The sequence below is a fragment of the Poromitra crassiceps genome (assembly GCF_964638095.1).
Source record: "Poromitra crassiceps genome assembly, chromosome: 2".
NCBI classification, from domain to species: Eukaryota; Metazoa; Chordata; class Actinopteri; order Beryciformes; family Melamphaidae; genus Poromitra; species Poromitra crassiceps.
In genome coordinates, this window is record NC_139624.1 from 83,205,483 (window position 1) to 83,226,067 (window position 20,585).

At 42.9% G+C, this 20,585-nt stretch overlaps 1 protein-coding gene across 1 annotated transcript in view; it reads left to right on the forward strand.

The window, feature by feature from the left end:
- Positions 1-5,250, forward strand: part of vipr1b (vasoactive intestinal peptide receptor 1b) — a gene marked incomplete at both ends in the record, with an annotated part of 98,565 nt that extends 93,315 nt beyond the window's left edge. Inside the window, 4 exons of the mRNA XM_083651579.1 lie at positions 1,429-1,520; positions 2,059-2,188; positions 2,852-2,893; positions 5,053-5,250. Of these exons, the coding sequence (XP_083507705.1) occupies positions 1,429-1,520; positions 2,059-2,188; positions 2,852-2,893; positions 5,053-5,250 (462 nt within the window). The remainder of the gene's footprint in view (positions 1-1,428; positions 1,521-2,058; positions 2,189-2,851; positions 2,894-5,052) is intronic.
- Positions 5,251-20,585: the final 15,335 nt, after the last annotated feature.

The window sequence follows — 20,585 nt, forward strand, 5'->3', positions numbered from 1 at the left end:
ATTTCAACCACGAGAGACCAGTTGGTAAGATTAACGGCTTTATTCAACAAATAGCATGGCAACTACTTTGGCGTATGACTCCATTGTAAGATGGCACCCCTCTCGTGGTGAGACGGGGGCATCTGTATAGGCTAGGATAGAGAATCTTTGTTATATATACTAGGATGAAACTGGCGCGGGCTGACGTCATAACTGACGTCATACATCATAACTGACGTCATACATCATAACTGACGTCATGCTTGACTGACGTCACGGGCTGATCAGATATGAGAATATGGAATATGGAGGTCGGTCTTCGTTGGCTGAAATTCGGCCTGCAACCACACATGTGTTCACTCAGTCCCTCTTCTGAGAGACACCGGTCTGGCAAAGTTCGTCAGCTGAAGCGTAGATATTCCCTCTGTGTTAGAAAGGAGTCTTTCTCTCCAGGACATGGATCAAACAGCAGATAGCAGCTGACACACAGCTTCAACCCCGTATGTACAGGGCAAGTGAGCAAATAACAGTGATTTGTGTTATTATGTGGTATGTGTGAAGTTTGAGAATGAAAGTGAAAGAAAGCTAATTTGTGGGTGTGTGAGGCAGGAACGAAGACATTTACAGAGGCGTGAAAACAGAGTAAAGAGTGTAAGGATGTGTTCAACAAGCATGGCAGAAGGTAGAGTCTGTTCAGGGAAATTGTAATTGCTTTCATCCTGGCATTTTTTAACAGCTTGACAGACATTCAGTCTCGGCACTAGCATCAGATATTATATAAACATTATGGTGTGCACAAAACACGAGAGATAATACTCTCCTTCATTATGTAGGGTTTAGCTTGTTCCTTGTTCATTAATTGGCAGCAGTTGTTGACAAAGCAGCTTTCGTTGTGTTATTTCACGTTTCCCCTGCCACCTATGATGCTGATTCTTTCAGTCTGTAATGTACCCTCTCCATCATACATTTAGCCTTGATCGTCCCAGGTCCTTTCTGTGTGGAGTTTGCATGTTCTCCCCGTGTTCATGTGGGTTTCCTCCGGGTGCTCCGATTTCCTCTCATCATCAAAGACATGTATGTTAGGGTTAATACTCCTGTCAGTGCCCCTGACCAAGGCACTAAAGAACTGGAGTTGGTCCCCGGTCGCTGCAATGCGGCTGCCCACTGCTCCTAGTTCAAAGAAGGAGGATGAGTCAAATGCTGGATGAATTTCCCCATGGTGACAACAACTCATTTCTAAAAAGCCCCTCCATGAGTCAAGCATACAAAACAGTATGGGAGTAAAGTAATAAACTAATAATGCAAAACCTTTCTGTCATGTAGAACATGGTTTTCTCCATTTTGGAACTTCATATTGCATACATACTCAAAACGCAAGATATTTTTCAATAAATCTTGCACTAAACCACTAGCACAAAATCTTAAAAAGCCTCTTTAAACCTCCTACAGATGAACTTCATTCTATTCATCTGCATCATTCGAATACTTCGTCAGAAGATCAACTGCCCAGACATTGGGAGAAATGAGTCCAACCAGTACTCGTGAGTACTGTATGATGTAATGTCTTTATCATGTTGTAAATTCTTATTATTCATATCATAAGATAAGATGAAACTTTAATGACCCCCATGAGGAACGTGTGAAAATGCTGCACTATTTTCGTAGTTTATGTCCATAATTTGGTCCAGGTTATTTACGTTGAGTAAGCAACATATCTGTCCTGTAAGTCAAATTGGGGCTTTGAATTCTGCTCCTCCTCTGGCGCCAAAATACTTTATGCCCCAAACAAGTAGGATGAGCAGTCCCTTTGGGTCACAGATAAGGAAATCATCACCATAACATATGATGCACTGTTTTTCCTTGGCAGACTTTATTTTATACCATCATTCAGCACTCTGTGGCATTTTCTGAAGATTGAGAGCCTACCATAATGCTTTAGTGTTATTTTTTGAAAAACCTTTGAAGTTCATCTCTGACCCTCAAAGCTCAACTATAAATTCGAAGTAACCTATTGTGGAGTTGCATTTCCTTCTTGCCATATATAGGGAAATTGAAACTGTTTTTGCTTTCTCATTCCAGGAGATTGGCGAAATCGACGCTGCTTTTGATTCCGCTGTTTGGAATCAATTTCATCGTATTTGCATTCATCCCAGAGCAAGTGAAGACAGAGCTACGGCTAGTTTTTGACTTGATTCTGGGGTCATTTCAGGTAAAATTGGTTTGCACTCGGCAATCAACTAATATGGAGCAAAATCAAACAATCTATTTTACATACATAGAAAACACTTATAAAAAAAAAATCCAGAACACCAAGGTGAATTAACATTGAAACCAATTCTCTTGATTAATTCTTATATTGGGGTTTACTCAAGGTCTGAAGTCATAATTTAGTGCCCACTGTCAGCAGTGACCTGAGAGTGTTTCTATTTAGGAAGAAACGTTGGCAGCTCTCCAGGCACTCTTGCTGGCAGAGTTACCGTCTTAAAGCCTGGCGTTATTTCAGTCCATCACATCATGAAGAATGATGGCGGAAGGAGCCAGGCTGCACAGCTGCTGCATCACAAATAGCTTGGAGGCCAAGAAAACCTTCTCATCGCATTCATTCTTATCATTCTTCTCATCCTCCTTTCTCAACATTCCAAAAGAGTTAGCCATCTTACATGCATCCATTTTTTATCTTTTTGTTTTACTTGTTTGGCCTTTGTGTAATCAGTTTATAATCTCTAAATGTCACACACATTTGATGCTCATACATACAACATAGCATTCATTTGAATAGACAAGACAAACAGGTTTAAGTCTGAACAAGTTGGACATTTGACAACAACACAAACTGTTATTACACTCTTGTCTCTTATTTTCTTCCCTATAGGGCTTTGTGGTTGCAGTCCTGTACTGCTTCCTCAATGGAGAGGTAGGTGCCACCTCACCCTCATGTAATCACTGTTTAGAGGTAGGTGCCACCTCGCCCTCATGTAAACACTGTTTGTACAACGGAGAGGTGGGTGCCACCTCGCCCTCATGTAAACACTGTTTAGAGGTAGGTGCCCCTCTCCCGATCATGTAAACACTGTTTAGAGGTAGGTGCCACCTCACCCTCATGTAAACACTGTGGAGAGGTAGGTGCCACCTCACCCTCATGTAACCACTGTTTAGAGGTAGGTCCCACCTCGCCCTCATGTAAACACTGTTTAGAGGTAGGTGCCACCTCCCCCTCATGTAAACACTGTTTGTACAACGGAGAGGTGGCCACCTCGCCCTCATGTAAACACTGTTTAGAGGTAGGTGCCACCTCTCCCTCATGTAAACACTGTTAAGAGGTAGGTGCCACCTCACCCTCTTGTAAACACTGTTTAGAGGTAGGTGCCACCTCTCCCTCATGTAAACACTGTTAAGAGGTAGGTGCCACCTCACCCTCATGTAAACACTGTGGAGAGGTAGGTGCCACCCCTCATGTAAACACTGTTTAGAGGTAGGTGCCATCTCGCCCTCATGTAAACACTGTTAAGAGGTAGGTGCCACCTCACCCTCTTGTAAACACTGTTTAGAGGTACTGTAGGTGCCACCTCTCCCTCATGTAAACACTGTTAAGAGGTAGGTGCCACCTCACCCTCATGTAAACACTGTGGAGAGGTAGGTGCCACCTCACCCTCATGTAAACACTGTTTAGAGGTAGGTGCCATCTCGCCCTCATGTAAACACTGTGGAGAGGTAGGTGCCATCTCGCCCTCATGTAAACACTGTGGAGAGGTAGGTGCCATCTCGCCCTCATGTAAACACTGTTTAGAGGTAGGTGCCACCTCGCCCTCATGTAAACACTGTTGGTATGAACACAGTTCAAAGAAAGCACGGCGCTCTGGCCATTCTCAGAAAATGTGGCTTGTTTGCAGCTTGTCCGTGGCTCCCCTCGCACAACATTTACATACCTGCATAAACACCGGCAGCACACGCGCACGCACACACACACTCACACTCACACACACACACACACACACACACACACACACACACACACACACAGAGGAAAGTTGGAAGGCGGTGGGAGCTGTGAGGATGAGTCACCAGCGCTGGCCGCGGCTACCGTCTCCTCCCTTGGAGCTGGTCTCAGGCTCCTCTGCCTGCAGGGGGAGAGGGCAGTAAAAAGCACACAGCCTCCTGGCAGGGAAGCCAATCAGTGATGTCTGCTCTGCAGAGGCTCTGTGGGAGAGCTTAGTTAATCCTGCAGTGCTGTGCCACATTATTAAATCACAGAGGTGGGCTGAAATGCGAGGCGAGGCGAGGCTTGATGCTAGCTGAATTTTAATGATTTGTAGCTGCCATTCATGCATGGGTTATTTAGTGTTAAGACGTGCAATCTCAGATGAGAGGCAACCCCCCCCCCCCCCACACACACACACACATGCACACACTACAGGTGCCGCTTTTTCTTTGTCTATTTAGACTTGGTGGCTATAGTCAAGCTAGACTGCAAAAACTTTTTTTTAATCTTGTATCCAGACTTATTTATTTTGTATCCAGACTTATCAAGCTTATTTTCGTGACGTCATCTTAATAATAATTTTACCGGTTTCAACAAACTTTACTCTTTACTTTGTAAGAGTGTAACTGTCTTATTGTCATATTGACATGTATCAAGTGAAATTAAGTCAAAACCAGCAAGATTATCTGCCAGTGCAGTGAGATAATTTGAATAAGATCGTTTTCACACCTGAAAGTCCGAACCAAGATTCATGTTTTTGTTACTTTGTATACATTTGGTCTGGTTAGGTTTGCTTTCACATTGCAATAGAGTGCCCGAAATATCACAAAGTAAGTTTGATGGGTCGGAAACAAGCTGAAATCAGTGGACAGCGTGTCATTGTTGCAGTGTAAGTACGTGTTATTCCAAAGAAACTGTTGTTGCTTCTGTAAAGATAAAACTCGTTCCCGGGAAAGAGGTAGAACAGCAAATCTCAAAGCTTTCATGAATTTGGTACAGGTCAAATTACCGTTGTGTTATATCAGTCAGTGGTTGAGGAAATGCATTTATTTATATATAATATGAAAAGTTAACATCTAATGCATCCATTGCAGGTGCAGGGGGAGATCAAGCGGAAGTGGCGGAGGTGGCACCTGCAGCGATACATGGGCTCCTCCGACACCAAGTACCAGCACCCGTCTATGGGCAGCAACGGCAACAATTTCACCACCCAGATCTCCATGCTGACACAGTGCAGCCCCAAGACCCGCCGAGCCTCGTCCTCCTGCCACGAGGACTTGTCCAGCATATGAGTTTGATATACGCCCACACAAACACACATTGCATAAACAAACTCACATCCTACAGTAAAATACATGCTATCATTCAAAACATTTGGCATTAATATACACAGTACATGTAAGCTCTCAAATTCAAACAAGTACACGTGACGCTCGCACATGAGCACACGTGCTCTTGAAGGAGGGGCTACTGGAATGCGATGTGGACTTAGCTTTAATGAGTAACTGCAGCACTTATTCAAACTCAAATTGGGTTACTGACAAAGACATCAGTGCATATTTTTTCACAAGCACACCCCTTGCACATTTAAGTTGATGGTCAAAACATGGACCATTCACTTTTTTCCTTATGTACAGGTAGCTGTGTTAGTCATATTATAATGGATCTTATATGATCAATCGCTACTGTATTAAGTTCCTTCAAATGCTCAGACACTGGGCAAAGCAAGATGCCACATATTAATGGGTTCTGTTTGGGGATCCATGCCATTTGATTTGATTATGAATTGATTTAACTTAGTGGACTCACTTAGTGGGCCCACTCACTTAGTGGATTGCTGCTTGAACACTCAAATAAAAGTCTGGTGCCAAAACACAGCCGTAGGAAGATAAGGAACTGTGATTTTGTAACAGGAAATCTCACAAGAGACTTATCTATGATGTGGATCATGAGCATTTGTTTGAGTGGTAATTGTGAATGGAGATAGAAAGTGTGTTACAGCATATTTTTATACAACCAAAGTAAAGTAAAATTGTGTACAATTAAAGGAGAATTTCTGTATTTTTCAACCCTGGACCCTATTTTAATTTTTTAATGAATAACTTAAGTAATGTGTACATAACTCTTTGAAATTGATGCAGTATTTACTATTCACCAAGATCGCTTCAGTTGGCAGCCATTTTCCCCACATGCCCCTATACTGCACTAAACAAGCTTGTTTTTACCACTGACAGAATCAGATTATTCCAAAGGGATAGCTTCCATACTGCTCACCTGGCGTAATCCAAGTCTCCACAAGCTCTGAGATGCCAAGTTGACTTGAAAAGACATGTCATTTACACCCTGTTTTTATTTTAAATCTGCACTGTAGCAAGGTGCTCGAGGAAGAATACATCAGGTACTGTGGAGACTTGGATTATGCCAGGTGAGCAGTATATGGAAGCTATCCCTTTGGAATAATATAATCCTTTTAGTAAAAACAAGCTTGTTTAGTGCAGTAGGGGCATATGGGAAAAGCGGCTGCCAAACTGAAGCAATCTTGGTCAATACTGCATCAATTTCAAAGATTTCTGTTCACATTACCAAGTTATACATAAAAAAAAAAGGGTCCAGGTTGAAAAATACCAAAATTCTCCTTTAAGTTTGCCTGGCACAATCAGTGTGTGGGAAGACAGAAAAAGAAAGACTGAATGATACCCAACTTTATTTATATAGTTTCGGGGGGGATCGAAACTATATAAATGCCATATAGGATGAGGCGTCAGACTGGGCAGCCAGTGTGATGGCGACTCGTAAATTATGTGTTACTTTGAAGTGCAAATGCCCTTCTCTGCACTATCAATCCCATAGAAGACCATGGCCCTTGCATTCTCTTTTATCAATGCAGCTCTCCCTCTTGTATTGTGTGATTTTGAGCGTATGCTCAGACACTCTGGCGATAACTGTAGAGTGTCTGTTTTCAGTGCAGAAGGTGTTAATCATTACACTGCCAGGCTTTAGAGCAAGTATGAGGAGGAAATGCCTTTAAACAATTAATTCCTTGAGTGTTTACATTCACTTGGGAGGCAGGAGCATGCATTTACCACATTAAAGACAGGATCTTATAATGTTGTCTAATTCAATTAATCTTTGTGCCATACTGATTGCATTGGGGTTACAGTATCAATAATGTATAATTGTAAAATGTATTTGTTCAAGTAAGTGCAACTTGTGGAATGAACAGCATTGGCAAGAACATACTGTACCGTTCTTTTAATAAGTCTGTGGCTCATTGTTAAGCAGAATTGCTAAGAAGAAGGCCAGCATTACACTTGACCTTACAGCAGCCATCAGGATTAAGAGTAATTCATGTTTTATACACTGTGCACTCTCGATTTCTAGGGTGGAGTCATGGGTGCACTTTTTTTGGGGGGTGGGGGGGTGGGAGGGTTGTGACCAAACTCATGTCAACTCATGCCATGTCATCCAGGTCATCAGTGGGTATAGAGCTCAACAGTCACATGACTTTCCATGACGTCTCCCGCCCCGGAAGAAAATTCCCCATTCATTTTCTCATAGATATTTCCAAAAATCCTTATGAGTTTTAAGGCTGGAACCAAACCAACCAGTGACCTATTGAATCGTGAGTGACCATAAAACATTTCACTTGGAGCAAAAACAACCAAAGAAAAGCGGGGAGGGGGGAAATCGAATTTTTGATTTTGTTCCCCCTGCTCTGCTAACCTTTCTATGATAGCAAAACGTGCACCCAAAAAGTTGTCAATTAACCGCATCATTGCCTTAACTGCTAAATTAAACCTTCAGAAGACCTCACGCCAATTGTAACGTCAAACAGAGATTATGTTTCCTTCTTTTAGAAGAAATGTACAACTTTTGGAGTGCGGGTTTTGCTAGCATGCAAAGGTTAGCAGAGCAGCCAGTGCGTGGTTTCTGGTCACATCATGCGTGATTTTCAGGTTATGCCTGGAGCGGCAGTGGGATCCATGTGTGTGTCACAATGATGCTGTCTTGTGCTTTTCAACATACAAGGTTAGACTTTGAAGTAATTTGCATGTTTTTCTGAGAAAGATAATCCAGAGATAAATCCAGCCTCACTTGAAATCATCATCTCAATCCAGTGCTGGTTTGAAGTGTTGGAGCTCCAAGAGCACCAGGCAAAGGCAAGAACAATCCATACTCATGCTGATCTTATACAGATGCTAAAGAAAATTATACTAAAACACTTTCATATTGGATGTTTTGATGGTAAAAAAAACATAAAGCCACAACTCATTATCACTCACAGTTTGTTTGGTGCCTATCTTTTGTTGTCAGTAGAGTATAATGTAATTGTGAATCTGCCAAAGTAGGCTTTCATGCAGCGTCATATGATGAATGTGTCTCATTTGGGTCATAGAAATAACCAACCTAAATATACAATGTTTTCAGTCACAAGTGTTTCGGCAAATTATTTATAGTATTTTAGTGACTGTCTTCTGGCATGGTTAATGTGTATCTGTGAAATAATATTAAAAGTGCCCAAAGGGATTCAACAAATGTTATACACGTAACTTTTCAGTATTAAAGAATGTGTAATTTGGATGAGTTTATTTGCAATATTCAACTTATGTTCAAACTGGATATTGTGTATAAATTGAGGTATGAGTTGATTTGTTCAATTTGTTGGTGTGATGCGCAAACCCATCGTGAAACTACAAATGTGCTATAAGTGATCATTAACTATGATTGGCCATAAAGGTTTTGAGGTATTCCACTAAAAACATAAAATAAATTATTTAAAAAGACTGAAGAATATGCTGTTGATTTCAGAGAGATCAAGTCTCCCTTTCATAATTTGCAATGATGTCCTTGATAAAATGTTGATAAATTTTCTTAAGGGGAAGAACGAAGAACTCATGATTTCACCATTAGATGCAATAGAAAGGCAAAGTGAACGTCACTTCCTGTACCAGTATGTATGAATAGCACTGTACCAGACATGTTCTTCCGCAATTTATTTTCCCATAGACATTTCATAAAATGCTTATAAAAATAGTTTGTGACAGCTTCCTTCTCACTGAGTGGGCAAGCAGAGGCACAGAGTGAGAGAGAGAAAGAGATAGGGCGAGAGAGAAAAGAGATTGAGAGAGCAGGAGAGAACGAGAGAGGGGTGAGAGAGGGAGAGAATTGGAGGATGAACCAGTTCGGATTCAATATAGATAAACCATTAGAATCTAACAAAAATTTGTGCTGATGGAACGATATTCCATTTGAAACACACCAAAGGGCTGCCGCGCAGTTACGCAGTGAATATCCCCATGGTGTTATTATGTCCCAATCCTATTTTACAGTCTATGGTCCCAATGCATGCACTTACTGTGATTGCAGGAAAGAAAGAAGCACCCAGTGGATATGGCTCAAGTGGAAGGACCCTTGCTGGGCTTCAAGAACATCAACATACATCAAGAGATCAGGAAGACAGGACATGGGGTGGTTCTGGGATGTCAGAATCCATAGTTGAGCCCTCTAGAGATGTAGTGGGCCAATCAATGAAACATGAAGATGGAGGGTGCCCACTTGAGAACCCCCACCTGTCAACTGTCTGCCATTAGATAAGATAAGCTAAGTGAGTAAGCCACTGCCACACTTCAGGGAAAAGATAAGTGGTATGGTTTGATAAAGCTGGGAAGGCTAACGGTATGAGCTAACACTGTGGGTGGGCTTGGAGGTTAGGTTAACTTAATAACTCCCTACTATCTTAATAACCACCACTAATAATACTGTGTAGCTTTCCCCTTATTATAACAATCATATTCAAATATATTGTGTTCTGTTGAATGCACCTCTGCCGACATAGATAGGTAGCCTACTGTCTGGCTATATGCTGCAAGTCTGTCAAATACTTTTATATAATTATTTCAGAATTCTGGTGGAACTTAAAATGCGAGACATGTGTCACATGCCTGAAAGCATCTTCCAATATTCATGCCACCAGTTACACATTCATGTGACAAATAAGAGAAAGTTGGGAAAGTCAGCAATTGAATTGAAGAAACTGGAGCACTATGCCGCTAACAGTCTGTTCTGAACTGCCCACAGTGCCTCACGCTGTTGCAATCCAGATCTGTAGAGATTTGATCTGAGCTCTGGCCGGGGGCCATGCTGATCAAGATCAGAAGATTTCCTGCTTTTCAGAGGCAGTAGCTGTAGGAGTAAGTCATCATGTGTCACTGTTTCAACAATCGCTTTGATCATGCTGCGAAACAGACTTTACATGATTTTCCCTGGTTGCAATTCACAACAGCGACTATTGAATGAATAAATGATGATGACTACTTGACTGTCTATTCTACACAAAAGCTTAGGGGGAGGACAGCTTACCTGGCTCTGATCTCTTCATTTGCATTTAATACAGAATGTCAAAGCAACCCTCTTGCCTTGAACTTCATAGATCATTTGACACATTAGCATGCCAACCACTACTGACACCAGGAGCGGACTGGGATAAAACACAAATGCCCCGGCCCCCACAGTCACTCCATCCACTGCCCTGCTTCTCACAGGGCAGTGATGGAGTACAGGGCAGGTGAGGAAATAACAGTCATTTGGGTTGTTTTATGTGTTATGTGTTATGTGTAATGTGTTATGTGTTATGTGTTATGTGTTATGTGTTATGTGTTATGTGTTGTGTTATGTGTTAAGTTTGAGAATGAAAGTGAAAAAAAGTAAATTTTTGGGTGTGTGAGGCAGGAACGAAGACATTTAGAGAGGCGTGAAAACAGAGTAAAGAGTCTAAGGATGTGTTCAACAAGCATGACAGAAGGTAGAGTCTGTTAGGGGAAATTGTAATTGCTTTCATCCTGGCATTTTTGCACTTTTAACAGCTTGACATTCAGTCTCGGCATTAGCATAATAAACATTATGGTGTGCACAAAACAGGCTTTGATAATACTTTGAGATAATCCCTCATTATGTAGCCTATGGTTTCACATGGGCAAAATGCGATCCCAGGGCCGACCCCGGCACCTGGACCATCTCAATCCTGCCCCCAACATCCTCAAAGGAAAACAAAACAACCCCCAAAAACTCAATAAAAGGCAGAATTATGTTAGTAAATCTCATCTGCTACAGCCATTGGATTTGTATCACTATGATATCGGGAAATTAACGAGAAATTACCAATAACAGCGGGAGAGAGGGTAAAAAATGGGGAGACTCCTGCAAAAATTGGGAGTGTAGGACGAATCAGCATGACGTCACTTGACACCCAGAAATGCAGAACAATGCGGCAGTTAATAGTATGAGTTGTGCCAAACAAACGTTAATATCTCAAAAACTATACATGACATCGCTTATATTTTGACATTCTGAGTGAGAGCAGAAGTACCTCAAGAGTTTGATGTATACATGTCGTGTTAAAGTTGTGTGAACTGTCAGTTTGTAAAATGTAAACAGAGTTAACTGGCTAGAGTTAGACAATCAAGCCTCATGCCACTTGTGCTCCATAGGGTTCCATTGGCGTTGCCACCCAGTGACGCGGTTTGTTTACCAAAATGCTGCTCGGCTGATCCCCCGTGTTGGCAGGTATGATCTCCAATGTGTGGCCCTCCTCTTACTTTTTGTAAGTCAGTACAGCCCTCTGGAAAAAAAATTGCCCACCCCTGCTTGTTCATTGTTCATTAGCACACACACACACACACACACACACACACACACACACACAGTGTGTATATATACAGTATATAGTATATACAGTACCGTATATATACTGTGTGTGTGTGTGTGTGTGTGTGTGTGTGTGTGTGTGTGTGTGTGTGTGTGTGTGTGTGTGTGTGTGTGTGTGTGTCTATTGGGGGGAGAGAGAGTCGAGAGAGAGAGTCAGGGTCAGTCAGAAGGCCAAGTCGTGCGGCGCGCAAGGCCCGACCGAGCTGGGAAGCGCCAGCCGCAACGCAAGTAGGGGGGTCAAGATCGAAGGCCCGACCGAGTTGGGAAGCGCCAGCCGCAAGTAGCCATAAGTCGTTAAAAAGGTCGAAGGCCAGAAAAGTACAACCAATTACTAATGTACCAAGATCGAAGGCCCGACCGAGTTGGGAGCGCCAGCCGCAAATAGCTGTAAGTCGCTAAAAGGTCGAAGGCCAGAAAAGTACAATCAACTACCGGTGCCCGCAGATCTCAATTAACCTCCGGTAATCAGATCTTCCTTTTGGGGGATCTCCTAGCCTACGCAGATGCCCTCCTCTTGCCTCAAGAGCAGCGCCACTGGCTAATGGAGTCATGCGCCAAAGTATTTGCCATGCATGCCGATTGCTAAATAAAGTTTGTTAAATCCTACCAACTGGCCTCTCATGATTGAAGTGAGGTCTCTAGACCATATTTCAAGCAGAAGGCCATTCGTGCATAATCTAATCCGACGTCAGTCAAGTTCTAGTATGACGTGGTCAGTCAAGTCTTAGTATGACGTCCGTAATGACGTCAGATATGACGTCAGTTAATTCTCATATATATAGCAAGGGTTCTACGTCACCTCTCTCTCTCTGGCCGATCATAACAGCAGCTAGCTTCACGGCAGTCCATCTCCCCTGAAGCCGTCCTCCAAAGCGTTGTTTTGCCCCACCCACCTCCCCAGTCCGCCACCAACGAGTCGTGACTCCTGATCCCCCACGGGGGGGGATCTCCTAGCCTACGCAGATGCCCTCCTCTTGCCTCAAGAGCAGCGCCACTGGCTAATGGAGTCATGCGCCGCCACGCAGATGCCCTCCTCTTGCCTCAAGAGCAGCGCCACTGGCTAATGGAGTCATGCGCAGGCCAGTTGGTAGGATTTAACAAACTTTATTTAGCAATCGGCATGCATGGCAAATACTTTGGCGCATGACTCCATTAGCCAGTGGCGCTGCTCTTGAGGCAAGAGGAGGGCATCTGCGTAGGCTAGGAGATCCCCCAAAAGGCCAAGGCAGCCAAGTAGGCCAAGCCGGGAAGCGCCAAGCTAAATTTTAACGTACCAAGATCGAAGGCCCGACCGAGTTGGGAGCGCCAGCCGCAAATAGCTGTAAGTCGCTAAAAAAGGTCGAAGGCCGGAAAAGTACAATCGCGAAGCGCCAAGGCGGCCAGGTAGGCCAAGCTGGGAAGCGCTATCGCGAGGTGCCCGACCGAGTTGGGAGCGCCAGCCGCAAATAGCTGTAAGTCGCTAAAAAGGTTGAAGGCCGGAAAAGCAAGATCGAAGGCCCGACCAAGTTGGGAGCGCCAGCCGCAAATAGCTGTAAGTCGCTAAAAAGGTCGAAGGCCGGAAAAGTACGATCGCGAAGCGCCAAGGCGGCCAGGTAGGCCTAGCTGGGAAGCGCTATCGCGAGGTGCCCGACCGAGTTGGGAGCGCCAGCCGCAAATAGCTGTAAGTCGCTAAAAAAGGTCGAAGGCCGGAAAAGTACAATCGCGAAGCGCCAAGGCGGCCAGGTAGGCCAAGCTGGGAAGCGCTATCGCGAGGTGCCCGACCGAGTTGGGAGCGCCAGCCGCAAATAGCTGTAAGTCGCTAAAAAGGTTGAAGGCCGGAAAAGCAAGATCGAAGGCCCGACCAAGTTGGGAGCGCCAGCCGCAAATAGCTGTAAGTCGCTAAAAAGGTCGAAGGCCGGAAAAGTACGATCGCGAAGCGCCAAGGCGGCCAGGTAGGCCTAGCTGGGAAGCGCTATCGCGAGGTGCCCGACCGAGTTGGGAGCGCCAGCCGCAAATAGCTGTAAGTCGCTAAAAAGGTCGAAGGCCGGAAAAGTGCAATCAACTACTGGCGCCTGCAGATCTCAATTAACCTCCGGTAATCAGATCTTCCTTTTGGGGGATCTCCTAGCCTATGCAGGTGCCCTCCTCTTGCCTCAAGAGCAGCGCCACTGGCCAATGGAGTCAAGCGCCAAAGTATTTGCCATGCATGCCGATTGCTAAATAAAGTTTGTCTAATCCTACCAACTGGCCTCTCTTGATTGAAGTGAGGTCTCCAGACCATATTTCAAGCAGAAGGCCACTCACGCATAATCCGATCATCCCCTGACGACAGTCAAGTTCTAGCATAACGTGGTCAGTCAAAAGTCCTAGTATGACGTCTGCTATGACGTCAAATATGACGTCAGTTAATCCTCATATATATAGCAAGGGTTCTACGTCACCTCTCTCTCTCTGGCCGATCATAGCAGCAGTAGCTTCACGGCAGTCCATCTCCCTTGAGCCGTCCTCCGAAGCGTTGTTTTGCCCCACCCACCTCCCCAGTCCGCCACCAACGAGTCTTGACTCCTGATCCCCCATGGGGGGGGGATCTCCTAGCCTATGCAGGTGCCCTCCTCTTGCCTCAAGAGCAGCGCCACTGGCCAATGGAGTCAAGCGCCAAAGTATTTGCCATGCATGCCGATTGCTAAATAAAGTTTGTCTAATCCTACCAACTGGCCTCTCTTGATTGAAATATATATATATATATATATATATATATATCAGTATTTATTATTAGTGTCCTCAAATTACATACACGCTGTACTGTGCAGTAGGCTACTATGTATACAGTAATGTGTACTGTACAGTAATCTGTCAAATGCAACATGCTACGTGAGAGGCTGTTATGAAGCTATGTTGTTGATGCATATTTAACCTTGGTGTAAACAGGCTTAGGAAATTGTTCCACACATTTATACAATGACAGGATGCTTGATCTCACTTTTGACATAAATACATAATTCACAGCCAACGCTTCTTTTCAGTTAGGGAAAATATGACTCATGCAGTATTTAAATCTTGCCGCCCCGTCTGGGATAAGTGATTGTATTGTGTTTAGGTCTGGTCTGGTTTGGCTGCTGGCTGAGTTCACACTGCGTTTGGGGCTGATGTGTATGTACTGAAGCAAATAGGTCACTCTGTTTTGTGTGTGTTTTGCCTTAACAAGGAGCTGCCTTGTCTACTATAGACTATGTTGCTTCTTTTCTCACATCTAGTGTGGCAGCTGGTGTGTCTAAAACCTAATCTACATATTTACTGTACCAATAATATATCTATTTTGCATGAGACCAACATACTGGGACTAAATCACAAATTGAATTGATTGATTGATTGATTGATTGATTGATTGATTGATTGATTGATTGATTGATTTTATTCTGGATAAAGAACAACAAAATCCAAGGGCTATACATGTAAAAGTGTGAACACTTATTTCCGACATGGTCAATAAAACAAAACTATTTCCTATAAATAGCCTACTTTATATTAGGGGCAAAGGTTTTTGTGGATTTTGGTTTCCAGGGTCTTTAAATTTGCTTGTGGAAAATCTGTTTTACTTTCTAAATGATCTAAATGATCAAATATATGATTAGAAAAATGAAAGAAAGAAAAAATACATTTTGGCAAAGAACACAGTGCGTGATTTCCAGGCAGATGTGAGAAGAGTTAATATGATTAGCAACCAAAGGCAGTGAGTAGATTATTTCCTTTCAAAACCTTCCATTGAACTTTCATTGACCATAGCCATTCATTCAAATCTAGCCATTTGAGAAAGAGGATGGGGTCATCATCACTTAAGAAAATAGCCTTGACTTTGCTTTCCGTTGATTGCCTCAATAATACTCCAGTTCAATAACTTTACAGATAGCTCTCAAAGGAAGACTCAATGTGACTCTATCTCTATGTTCTCTAAATTTCATAGTAGCAGCAGACCTTGATGAAAATGAAGCATAATTTATCTGTTCTCTTGGCTTCAAGATTTCATGCATTGGTTCAGTCAAGTCAGTGAGCAGGGAACATCAATGACCCTATTATCAATTGTTAATCATCCTAATGAGCTTAAAGCCTTAAAGTCCGGGGTCGTCTGTGAATCAAAACATCAAAATAGGAACATGTTGCACTTGTAAATGACAGATCCCGGGTTTGATGCCAGCCACCTGTGCTGCTATTACAATATATGAAGGAGTGCGTCTTTTTGGCTGAGTAGAAACCATCAAGGTGCTCTTTGGTAAGGGGTGGTGTACATGATGACAAAAAAGAAGAAGCAGCCAAGGCACTCTTGTGGTTGAAAAAGATAAAAAGCCTTTATTAAATGGCTAATGCATGTGAGCAAAAGTTAAAAACGGACCAACGCGTTGCGGTATCGCCCTTCGGCCTCGCCCGAAGCTCTGCTGCGTGGCCTTGCCTGCTCTATTGGCATAGGCCTATTGGCATGCGCTGCGCACAATTGCCCAACTTCGCATCACTGATGACATCACTGTCACTGATGTTGTCACAATGCCTATGACATCACTGATGATGTCACATATCTATGAAATCATCAGTGGCTATGACATCATCAGTGATGTCATAAGATGATTTTGGTCAATGATGTCACTGATGACATCACTGATGATGTCATAGACATAGACATTGTGACATCATCAGTGGGACAAAAAATGTAAACAGATATTGCCCACTTGCTCCATATACACATATATATATATATATATATATATATATATATATATATATATACATGTATATATATATATTTATATATAATAGGCATCGCTCGATTCCTAGGCTCGCCTGCTGTGCGTGCGGGTGTGTGTGTTGATCATAAAATGTTATTGCCCTTAAGTTTAAATGTGCGTGGGTGTGTGTGTGCCCCTTATGACATCATCAGTATTATGACATCACTGATGACATCATCAGTGATGTCACAATGCCTCCTTGTGTGTGTGTGCCCCCTTATGACATCACTGATGACATTATCAGTCTTATGACATCACTGATGACATCATCAGTGATTTATGACATCACAATGTCACAATGCCTCCTTTTGTGTGTGTGTGTGTGCGTGTGCGTGCACGGGTGTGTGTGTGTGTGTGTGTGTGTGTGTGTGTGTGTGTGTGTGTGTGTGTGTGTGTGTGTGTGTGCGTGTGCGTGTGCGTGTGTAGGTGTGTGTGTGTGTGTGTGTGTGTGTGTGCGCGCGCGTGTGTGTCTGTGTGTGCGTGTGAGAGACATCACTTCCGGGACAACTGGGACACAAAATATATATTGTATATATAAACAAACTTGGCTTTGTGGAAAATTACCACTTTTTGATACTGGACCCCTCTTCAGAAACACTGTCAAAGTCATGGCACTGGTAGAGAGAGATGAATGATGCATTTGAAATGAATGGAAAATGCTAAAGTGTGGCATGGGCACTGAACCCAAGGCAGAGATGAAATAGATAAGAGTGGGCTGACAGTGCCAGAGTGACTCACCTCGATTAAATCAGCCACAGCTCAGAATAATTTCATAGAGTCCTTTCGAGAGAATCTCTGAAGACTGCCTGCCATCACACTAAAATATCACCCAGAGAAGAGCTTTGGCATTGTGAATGTGTTGGGAAATGACTGGTGGGCCTGTGCTGCAGTTGCAGTCATTTTCCGGTCCACCGAAGACTGTGACCACTTATGTAAAAGGCTGTCTGTCATCAACACACAGCTGCCTATACTGAAGCCTACAGCTAAAGTTTTTCACTCTGATGACACCTGGTAAAACAGCCATAGGTCAGCATCACTGTCAAATGTTTATGCTGAGTTTGACTGCTGTTGATGCAGACTGGCTGCCATAGGATATAAACTGCCTGTCACTCAGGAGTCAGTCAGCAACACAGCAACGAGACTGAAAAAGCCCTATGTATGTGCAGTCTCCATTTTACACTGAAAAACATTTGATGGGTACGAAGTTTAGTTTAGTTTAGTTTCACAAAATGATAATTTCACACATACATGATTAATTGTTTTTGTGTTGGATGGGTCTTTACAAATGCCAATGCTGCCTGTCTGCTGCCCTTGCTGCACTTGGCCCCAGGAGGTCCAACCAAGTTCTTTCATGCCTTCTCCGCATATCTTCTTGGGTCAGCCTCATTTTCTTTTTCCTGGCGGTGTCTATATCATGTCTACCTTTGGGATGGCATGTGGGTCCATTCTGCAAACATGTCCGATTCATATCCACCTTCTGTTCTTGATCACATTTGACAGTGGGGTCATGCCTGTTCTCCTGTAAAGATCTTCAATTGAGATTGTCCAAGGCCAAAATATCTTCAGTATCCTCCTTTAGGCATCTCGTCTGGAATACATCTAACTTGTGACAGAATTTCACACATACTTGTAGTTTATAGAGCTGCGTCAGGGTTTCATATAAAGACATGGAAATGTTGAGCGAGTGTCAATAACAACAGTGCTGCTGTTCTATAAACATGCAGGAGCAGAGGAGGCTCCCCTGAGGAAGTGCGGGAGATAAATGCGAGACATTCGGTCCGTAAACATTTCAGCAAGACCACCCATGCTGTTAAGCCTATTTGTTACAGGAGGGAGAGCAGCCTCGCAAGAGCAGGAGCTGCTGCCAATTAGGATGAAAGAGGTTAATCCCTGGAAACGAGGAATAGATCTGAGGCTGATCATTTAGGTTACTTCTTTTTCATTGTGCCAGGATTGATGGAACTAGGCGAGCCTAGGAATCGAGCGCACGTAGCACCCGAGATGCCTAGCAACCTATCATCATCATCATCATCATCATCAGTATATAAATGGGAGCTAGGGCTCTGTCTGTCTGTCTGTTTCTCTGTCTGTCCCACTGATGACATCATTAGTGATGTCATAAATTCACTCTCTCTCTCTCTCTCTCTCTCTCACTCTCTCACACACACACACACACACACGCACACACACACACACACACACACACACACACACACACACACACACACACACACACACACACACACACACACACACAAGGCTATAGTTGAGTGAATAAATGGGAGCTAGGGCTCTGTTTGTCTGTCTCTCTGTCTGTCCCACTCATGACATCATTGATGTCATGAGAGGGACAGACAGAGAAACAGCGAGACAGACAGACCCCTAGCTGTTTAGTCATGTGTCATAGTGATGTCATAAGAGCAAAATTATCTTCAAGATTCAAGATTCAATCAATGTAATGCCATGTCAATAAAGTTGATAGGAATTTGTCTTGGTTCACTCTCAGACAAAAAAGACAAGACAGTGCAGCACTGATGTCATAGGTGCTGATGATGTCATAGTGATGCCATAAGAGCAAAATCATCTTATGACATCACTGATGATGTCATAGGCACTGTGATGTCGATAGGCACTGATATTGTGGTTTTTGGTTACACTCAAGCAAAGGTGACACATCACATAATGAAAGTGGCCCAGGTCAGATTTGAAAAGATCAGATTCTGTGTGATTTGTAGCCTACTGTTTACACAGTCATGAAAAAGACAGACCTGAATCACTTAGGGGGGGTGGGATTTCAGATTTGGGTCCCTTGCCTGCAGTGTGAACATAGCCTTATGAAGGGTGGGAGTTGATTATACAACCTGCAGAATAAAGATTTAATATATTACCCATCACACTGCACCACATCAACACCTTACCACAGCAACAGCAGCCGACTGTACAGGCAAGAGTGATAAGCTACTTTCCTCATCTTAACTTTTATCAAAGCCAAAATCAATCATTTGAGATAAGTGCTTTTCCTGAAAGAAAGCCAAATCAAAACACTCTTACCCTTTTGAAATATGAGTCATTTGAAAACCCCTTCGTGCTTAGTTAGGTGGAGTCTTGGAAGGTTGTAAACAAAACTCGCACTCAAGTCTCCCAAGGATTCAATCTTACTGACTTGCCTGTCTGCTCTACACTGTAAACAGTTGATCTGGCAAAGAAAGAGCATTTCTGATCCCACAGAACAACCTATAGTCCTAAGTTCCTATCTGTAACAAAAAGAAAAGATGAAGAAGCCTGCTGTAAGACCATTATTCCTCTACAATGCTACTTGTCTTGCTGTTGAACACAGGCTAGACCTGAAATGCACTCACACACTCAACACAGTTTATTACAAGACTGTCACTTGGTCGAATCAGATCTCAGACATTATTCTGGACCACTTGGCTATGACCTATACTTCAGGACTTTTTTTTTAATCAATTCATTATGAATAATGAGATCAGGTTATATAATTTTACCCTGCTTTATGCAAACTCACTGACTGTTCAAGCGGTTTATGAGCAGCCTAATCAAATCAGGGTCAACAGTCCTTACGGAAAAAGGTATTTGCAAGTTAATAAAATGTGTCACATAGCAAAAATAACTTTCTATTCTGTGTATTTTGTCCCCTCCCCATCTTTAGTATCCTATCCAGTCAGGGTTGATTCAGTCTTAGAAGTTGAGAATCACAGCCACACATTAATAAAGTTCAGGAATGTTGTTCAACACATTACAGAGCTGTTTTTATGGGCTTTCATCTGTAAGATTTGTTTGGCCTCTTGAGCTATATTAAAGTTTAAATTGATAAATGTTATAAACCAATCATGATAAATGATAGCCAACACAATAACAAAATCTGTGGAAACCACATCAACTTGTATGAACAGCCAGATGATATTAAGTGGTGTAAGGGCTCCCTCTGCTTGCAGAATTAAAAAATACAGTATTGACTTAACATTGTGATGTAAAAGTAACAGCGACGCGTTTTGTTTAACTAGCAGTGGTGGTTGGATGTCCTTTTTTTTTTTTTGCTATTTCTTTCGTGCCGATTGGTTAATTGTTTCTAGTGCAGGTTCCAGCATTAGAACTATTGTTTGATTACTTAGTTTATGAGTTTATAAACACAGGACCTAAATATGTGG